Raw genomic sequence first — 9,054 nt, forward strand, 5'->3', positions numbered from 1 at the left:
TTATCGAGGAGAAGGAATTGGAAGGTCCCTTGGAGTATTAGCGGCACCACTTTGATGTGGATGATGTGTGTGTGTATGTGTCGTAACGTTGTAGACAAAGGGGGAGAGTTTAATTCTTGTAAAATGGTAAGGGTCACAAAAACGATACGATACTGCTAATAATGATGAAAGGAAAAGAAAAGGAATCAACCAAACTGTTTGAGCGTAATGAAAAAACTGGTCATAAAAAGCTCCCTGGACAACACTCAATACAGCTTATATACGGAAAAAGTGGGAGTGGTTTTTCTCCAAATATTTCAACAGATGTGATTTAAAACAAAGATCTAAGACATGAGTGATGATTGCATGGATAGATAATTTTTTATACTTTGGTCTTTCGCGAAATTGGAATTCGCGACAACCTATTGTAAATATGTTACATTCATTATTATAGACATAAGTTATACTCACTTATTATATTCATTTATTTATTACCTGTTATTATTGGAAATATAAGTTATTATTATAGATATAATTTACCTATTATATATAAGTTATATTACCTATTATAGATATATATATAAGTTATATTACATATAAGTTATATTACCTATTATAGATATAAGTTATATTCATTATTATAAGTTACATTCACCTATTGTATTCATTTATTTATTACTGTTATTACCTATTATAGATGTATGGATAATTCATGATTCTTCTAACAACTGTGTAATATATGTTTAACACTTATCAAATTATGCATCGTTCTTTATCACAAATAAAATCTAAAATTTGGCGTTATTATGATAATTAATGAAAAATTCTGATTATGCTTAAATTCCTGATCTAAATCGTTATCTGAAATATTATTCTATGTATTGCTGTAGCAAAATTTACAAAATTTTTTTTTAATTATTACATTTACCTAAATAAAATTAGTTGTGTTAAATATAGGCTTGAAAATTAACAATACTTAAATTTATACATCTTTAATGAATGCAAGTAAATTATTAAGATTAACTGTACGGTATAAATTAAAACAAACATTATTCAAAAATTAAATAATGAAAAAATTTCTGCACCAATAACTTTTGAAACATTTACTTATTCATTAGTTTATAAATGGCAAATGAATGATCAGTTATGTGAAATGAAATTTGTAACTCAGAAAATGATGAATGATTAATCTGCAAATCATTTCATTTATTACATACAGTAATAATGACTAATCCTGGCAGGTAAATGTTAATTATCAATTCATTCACTGCATTTAATGCTTAAAGTTATCAATAACTTAATATTGGCTATCAAATTATTCTATTCATTGCTTAAATTATCAGTCAATTGAGGCAGTTATCAAATGATAACTGATCCAGACAGATGAATGTTAACTATTAAATTATTTCATTTACTGCTTAAAGTAATTAGTTACTTCATGTGATGATAATTGATCCAGACAAAAATAAATTGAAAAATGAACAAGAAAAAAAACTAAAAACAATGAAAAATTACAAATGAATTATGAAGGTATTTAATGATTAAAGAATTTAAAAAATGTTATGTTTTATCAAAAAATATTATGATTATTTTTCACTAATACTGATCAATACTGTTTCGACTATATCATAAAGCTAATTAATCTATGCAAAATTACTCATCACTTTAGCTTCCATCTTTTCTAGCAAACATTACCTAATTATCCACATAACCTTTACATATTTTTACCCATTTTCATGCCTCCAAAAAGTCAGGCAGTTTATAAAGTAAACAAAATTAACATTAGATTCTTATTTTTTAATCCCCTTACTTTCTTTTTCTTTTGTACTTTTTTCTTTTTTGCTTCTTTTTTCCACTTTTATTTATTTTTTACTTTTTTCACTTTTTCGTTTTTTCGTTTTGTTTGAATTATTTCTTACGCTTTTTTAATTTTCGTTTTTTTTAAATTTTTGTTAACAAAATGAGTAATAAGAATTTTAAAAAATGGTAAAAAAATCGTCCTATAACCTGAAATATGAATATAAAGATAATGCCGTTTCTTCATTTCATTCAATTCGACCTTGAAGATTTCCGTCGAAGATATGTCGAAGATTTTCGCCGTCTTGCGGAAGAATGGCCTATTTTCTCCTTGAACCTCCGCTCTTTCTGATACGATTATTGCTGCTTCCGGATATTTTGGCATTGGAACTCATTCTACCATTATCACCTCTTCCTTAACTTCATCATCCATTTGGAGATCGTTGAACCTATAGATCTCCTTCTTCATGATATAATCCCCTGTAGACGCTATTTTGTCACTCTGAAGTCTAGATGAGTCATACTTTAATATCTATCTACCACCTCTAACAGCTAAATATATATGCTAAAAATCACTTGTCGTGCATTCTTCTTTGCAACATATGGAACATACGTATATCACATTATGAAATTTGTCATTATTCATCCTGATAAGTTTAAGGGAATCTCAGGAAATCTCTTCGTGGTAATGATCCGCTAAAATGCTTACAATCTTTTTGATAATTCCCGTTTGATAAAAAATTATCACAAAAGATTTCAGATATTTAATTAACTAGAAAAACAAGTAGTAACAAGAAGTTCAATTTTATGTGCATACAAAGTTTGTCTCAACTCTAATGTTTTGCTCGACATAATCTTGTTGAAATTGCAGTAAGTTTAACTATCATCAATAACGATGATTCATGTATTGAAGTTGGCATGAATGTTATTATATCTGTAATTAAGTAATTAATTCGCTGAAAACTTGAAAATGTTGAAAACATGTTGAAAATGTGAAAATGATTTCCGTTACGTAAAAGATTCACTTCGTATACTATCCCAATAATTAATATTTCAATAAATGAGTATATTATTATTGGAAAAAATGAAATTTCAAATTGATACCTATTCTCTATAATACTTCAATAAATCAATTTTTTAAAATTTTCATCAGCAGAAAAAATTGCAAAAATGCTTGCTTTCAAAATTAATGTAAATAAACTAATTAGGCTAAGTTGCACTGAAATTATAAGTTAAATTTGAATTTAAAGACCTTATATTGTTTAATGATAGGAAAGATACGATCAATTTACACTAAGGAAAGAAAAAAAAGGTTTTAAAGAGATATTTTCATTCATGTCTTTAAAGTCCTCTAAAAAAATAATTTAATTCATCGAGGTAATTGCGCTTTTCTTGCCGGATTATTTATGCATGTGCATGTTGCCATGGTGAACTATTCATGTTTTTTTTATCTCTAGGTAACCATTACCTTTCATAGACAAATAGGTGGTAATTATTGGAAAAATGTATGGAAGGTAACCATAGATGATACTATACCTACTTATAGTTTATTCAATAGTTTGCTTATAACTATCGAGTTAAGTAAGTAAGGTTTTCAAAGCTTGCACTAGTCTTATCATTAAAAATTACTCCTGAATGATATGTATATCAGTATACTTCGGAAAAAGTTACGAAATTCACGACCATTCCGAGAATGTTAAGAGCTTAACTTGGATTATGACAGGCGAAGAATATATATCATTATATCAATATATCATCGATAAGAATAAATCTTTTGATTTTTCCATCTATCACTGATATGAATAAGTCTTTCGATCTCTATCTACTGGCATGACAGTATTTGTAAAAAATAATTCTTGTCATCTAAGTATTCGATGAAATATCTTGCTACATATAGGATTCAAATGTGACAATGAATTCAAAACTTCAAATACCATCGATTGCTATTTGGCAAGATCGTGATATACGATTCGATGTAAATCCACGGTATAATGCTTGCTTAACTGATAATTATTATTTGATTAATGTAATCTTATTTCCCTTCTCATTAAGCAAAAACACTCATTTGATAATTAGAATAATGAAAGTATAAAGTAAATAATAGTCCCATTATCAATGATCTTATTGTTTCGACAAATAATATACAGGAAAAAAAAATTGCAGATTGCTACATTTGATTGCCGGTGAAAATCTCGTAGATCGTATTGATGACGTTGAAGATACCAAAGGAAATTGTGGTGATAAGGGTGTCCTTCGGATAACAAATTTAAGACTTACATGGCATGCAATTGCTATACCACGTATTAATTTAAGCCTCGGGTATTTTCTCAAGTTTTGATATGTTCATTATTACCCATCACTGCATCAGTTTCTCTTCTTTTATGTAAATTTTTAAATTAGTGACAAAAATTTGCCTAAATTAAACTTTTTTTAACTTGATCAACTAAACTTTAGGAAACACTCAATTTTCTGTTACAATATGGAATATTTAAGCTTGATAATATGTCACATGTTAGCATATATCCTATATTGGTTAATCTTTTTAGCTACAATACGATCAGTGGAGTGACCACAAAAATGACAAAGTCAAGACTTCGTGGACAAGCTGAATCGCTTTATTTGTTAGCTCATCATGCAAACGCTCGATATGAATTCATTTTTACATGCATCAATCCATCTCAGGTTATTCGCTAAATTAATCATTTTTCAAAGAAATAAGTAAATAAACAAATAAACAAATAAATAAATAAAGAAAGAAGGTTGAAATAATAATTTCTCATTATCTTTAATTAATTGATCTTTTCCTTCTGATTTGTTCTTTGTTGACTATACCTTTTGACTGTCATTAGCAAAAAATAACGACATTCATATCCTAGACAAAACTCTTTACGACAGTAATAGCTATTCATCGAGCATATGAAACATCAAAACTTTATCGTGAGATAAAAATGCGTGGTGCACTCGTTAATGATGAACAACATCTTCGAATTCTACCTGAAGAACAACAATGTGACCGTTATGATGGTGTATGGAATTTAGGTAATGACCAGGTATTCATTTATTTATAAGTTTATTGTCTAAGCAATGAATAATAATTCATTAAACAATATCAATTCATTTAATAACATCGCTATTGGTTTTTTTTCTACCTTAGTGTTTTAATTTAGCCTAATATTTAAAAATTCAGAAGAAAATGAATTGGAATATATTACTTATCGTTTTTTGGAAAATATACAAAAGTATTTAGAAAACATACAAAATATAAAAAAGAAAATGCAAAAGTATTTGTATTAATATACAAAAGATAAAAAATATATTCAATTATTTTTTAATGTTTATTTTTCTTGTTATGTTAGTTGAAAGAAATTGTTTATTTCTTAAAATAATTTACAAAATTTTGGTTTGAAATTTCAATAATATTTATTTTCAAAAGAAAAAAAGGTTAAAAAAAGAGGTAATTTCAGGGAACTCTTGGTGTTATGATACTTACAAATATTCGTATCGTTTGGTTTGCAACAACAAACATAAGGTACAATGTGAGTATACCATATTTGCAACTTCAAAATTGTCGCATACGTCATTCACGTTTTGGTCTTGCTTTGGTTATTGAAACTTCAGCAGTTGTAAGTTGAAAGAATTTTTGTTTTATTTACAAGAAAAAAATAATTTGTTCAAATTATTTTCTTTCAGATTTATCCTAACACAAATTTACTTTAATTCTAATTTCGTCACTTTTATTGTTTACCATAAACAATGAGTGATATTTTTTACAGTATTTTTCAGATGGAGTATTCTCACTTTCTTTATCATGCCTAAATAAATTATCTGAAAAGTATTTTAGATGTTAATGATTATTGTAAATGATATTGTCATTAATTTTATTATCAAATCAATTCGTAAATTACAATTCATCTACAGAATAGGGAATATGTCCTTGGTTTTCGCATTGATCCGGAAGAACGACTTAAAAATGCTCACAGAACAATATGTGCGCTTCAAAGTGCTTACATAACAAAACCAATTTTTGGCGTGCAATATATTCGAGAAAAACCGGTGTGATTATTTGTTTATCTTTCTGTCAATTCAAGTCTAATTTTTACCAGTGGTTCTCAATCTTTTTTTCGTCAGAGATCACTTTGGCTTTTTTCTTTTATAGTAAGGATCATAAAGTTTAAAAATAATTGTATTTTATTAATTTGATAACCAGCATTAATTAAAACTCTTAACATATCAGTTTATCAAACATTGATAAGAAAAGCTCCTCACCTATTTTCTATTGACCGCGCACTATTGCCCTTAACGGATCATATTTTAGTTTTTGCGGATCAGCGGTTAAGGATCACTGATTTAAACATATAACAAATTTCAAATATTCAAAAAGTTCAAACTTGTAAAGGTGAACTTTAAACCTGCTATATTCGTAGATGAGAAGTTCAAACTTGCAAACTTGAACTTTGAACCTGCTATATTTGAGGATGAGGAGTTCGGTGTTGTAAAGTTCGGACTTCTAAGACTTATAATTTATAGTGTTTAAACTTGTAAAGAAAAAAAAGTTTGCAGGGTACTCCTCAGGCGGTAGGAGATATAATGAAGCTAGTAGACGAAGATGTAGAGCTTGATGATCGACCCCTACGATCCGATGCATATGCTGTACGATTTTCATCTATTTCAATTTAGCTAGTTAAATTTTTGAAACTAGTTAGATTTTTTCTTTTTTTTTGGTATCAAATGTCAACAACAAAATCACGTTTGTAGGTTTATTTCTCGGATGGTGTTGTTAGTGGACAAGTTCGGCCACCAGTTTACTCACCAGAACTTGGAGTAGCTATCGAACAACTCAAGCCTGGATTTACTCTTACTGATTTGTGGAATATTCATGTAGAATAAACTCTTCTTTCTCAATTGCTACCATAATTCACTTTGAATTTCAAATTTTAAGCGATTTTAAAGTTTTAAGGTGCAAGCTAATCTTGATGATTTTAAATATTTGTTTTGAATTCATATTAAAGAACTACATGATGATATTTTATTTGAATAGTTCTTATAATTGCATCAAGAAATAGTTAAATAATGTTTAAAAAAAATGTAAAAAAGAATTGCAGTTGAAATACTTGATTGATTTTTAAGTAACTAATTCTTGATTAATTCTTAAGCAATTAGTTCTTAATTGATTCGCAGACAATAAGTACATCAATAGTTATATCTATTCCTTTCAAGACCAATAATGATTACATGTATTGAAAGCGCAAACAGTAAGTGCATATTTCGTTTTACATTTTATGGATTTTATCTTTTTCTTTACTGACTAAATATTCAATCAACTGTCATTTATCGGGAAAACCGAAGGAAATTGTAATATGTCCAAAAGCTAAAGAATTTGTTGTAAAAACACTTCTGTTGTCTAAGGTCAATCGGTAAATATTTTTCCTTTGTTAAAGGTCAATTTGTTGTCTAAGGTCAATCGGTAAATATTTTTCCTTTGTTAAAGGTCAATTTGTTGTCTAAGGTCAATCGGTAAAAATATCTTTTCCTTTGATGTTGAGATGATTTATGACGATTTTCTCTTCTTACAGAGAAATCTATTATGTGTTAACATCTCTTGTATCAGTGAAGTTATTGTCGGCTTTGTAAGAACCTTAAATGGAGCTATTATCTTATCTTAAGCCCAACCCACTTAGGAGCAATATAAAAACCCCCAATAACATGATTATTTAAAATATAACCCTTCTCTGTCGAAGACCACACTCAACTCCTCCTTCGTCTCGTACGACTCGACTTTTGACTGATGATTTAAATAAACTGTAACTATCAATTCTCTTAATTTCACTGCCAAATAACATTGTTATTGTAATTATTATCCTTTTACTACTGAATAAACTTTTTTTCTTGATATTCAATACATACAAACGAAAATTTTCCCGACATCATTAAATCGCATTCATTATTTGTCTGAAGAATTTTATTTATGAATTTTATTTTGTTATTTGAACTTTATTTTGAAGAAATTTATGAATTTTATTTTGTTAACTTCTCATAACCTGAAAATTAAAAATGGCTTAACCTGGAAATATAAATCGGTTTAACCTCAAAACAAAAATTAATACACATGGAAATACGCGTAGATAGTACGGTGTCTATCAGCAATTAACGAGATCAAATCGAATACAATTAATTAATCGATTACTTTGAATGATATCTTTTTCTTTAATAAAACATCATAATTTAGATAAAATTTGTTTGATCTTTGTTGAATTATTTGTTTTGAGAAGCAAATAACTGAATCAAAATTTATTCAAGTTTACATAAACTTGAAAAAATGAAAATGCCAAATAATTTAGTAGAAGAAAGAAAGTGGTTATACTTAAAAGTTGTACTTAATCAAATTACTCTTATCAAGGCTGCAAATAACATACTGCCTTGTTAATATACAATTATTTAATGGATGAATTCCATAATTCTGGATAATATTTGTCGCGAATTTCGATTCGCGAGACTCCAACCATACCCCAAACAAACAAATAAATAAATTTCTTGCCATAAATAAATGTTAATAGTGTAAATCATTTAACCAATTTATATTCTTTAAAATTATCTCCTATATGTTTATTTTGTTATCTTTGTCTAACGGAAAATCCACATCTTTATTTGAATGACAAAGAATGTCTAATTTGCATGCTAATCTTCCCTCTGTTCTTGTTACAGTGCTTATCATGTAATTGGACCTTTATAGTTTCCTCTGTATCTAAATGAATACCCCCTTTTTTAACGTTTATTTTTTATTGTAAACCACTCCCACTCTCTAATGCATATAAACCCTATTGTAAAGCGGCTAATGCATTATTTTCAGTAAAGACTTTACACAATCCGGTGTGGACTCAATACAGCTCACTTCAATTCCACTCAACGCAACTCAGCCTGACCCAACTCAACTCAGCCTCTCGCAACCCAAATCAACGCAACTCAGTCTGACCCAACCCAACTCAACCCAATACAACACAACACAACCCAATTCAAAGCAGCCCAACGGATCTTAGGAAGCCGATCGACAACACTGGTGATATTTAGCCGACATCATACTCCACGATTCAGAAAAACCCACCACAATATTTTCAAATTCTGCATTGTTGTATTTTTTTTTCAGCCAACGACATATTTCAGGAAATGGAATTCGAACTCATTCACACCCAAAATTTCCCGAAGATTATTTCGAGAAGCAATTAAGAAAAAAAAGCAGAACTTAATAAACTTCTTTTCAAAAAAAAACAGAATTTAAAGACA

At 28.4% G+C, this 9,054-nt stretch overlaps 2 protein-coding genes across 2 annotated transcripts; one reads left to right on the forward strand and one right to left on the reverse strand.

Annotated features, from left to right (window-relative positions):
* Nucleotides 1-1,986: 1,986 nt before the first annotated feature.
* LOAG_10130 (hypothetical protein) lies at nucleotides 1,987-2,161 on the reverse strand (the record flags this gene model as incomplete). Its single annotated transcript, XM_003145657.1, has 1 exon — nucleotides 1,987-2,161. A coding segment is annotated over one exon (174 nt), but the record flags the coding sequence as incomplete, so codon positions are not given.
* Nucleotides 2,162-3,671: 1,510 nt separating this feature from the next.
* On the forward strand, nucleotides 3,672-6,672 carry LOAG_10131 (hypothetical protein). The gene is made up of 8 exons (XM_003145658.2): nucleotides 3,672-3,762; nucleotides 3,940-4,095; nucleotides 4,323-4,458; nucleotides 4,653-4,826; nucleotides 5,241-5,399; nucleotides 5,695-5,829; nucleotides 6,337-6,426; nucleotides 6,532-6,672. Exons 1-8 carry the CDS (start codon nucleotides 3,689-3,691, stop codon nucleotides 6,661-6,663), a joined length of 1,056 nt encoding a protein of 351 aa, XP_003145706.1. The 5' UTR covers nucleotides 3,672-3,688; the 3' UTR covers nucleotides 6,664-6,672.
* The last annotated feature ends 2,382 nt before the right edge of the window (nucleotides 6,673-9,054 follow it).

The sequence above is a fragment of the Loa loa genome, assembly GCF_000183805.2.
Source record: "Loa loa unplaced genomic scaffold supercont3.281, whole genome shotgun sequence".
NCBI classification, from domain to species: Eukaryota; Metazoa; Nematoda; class Chromadorea; order Rhabditida; family Onchocercidae; genus Loa; species Loa loa.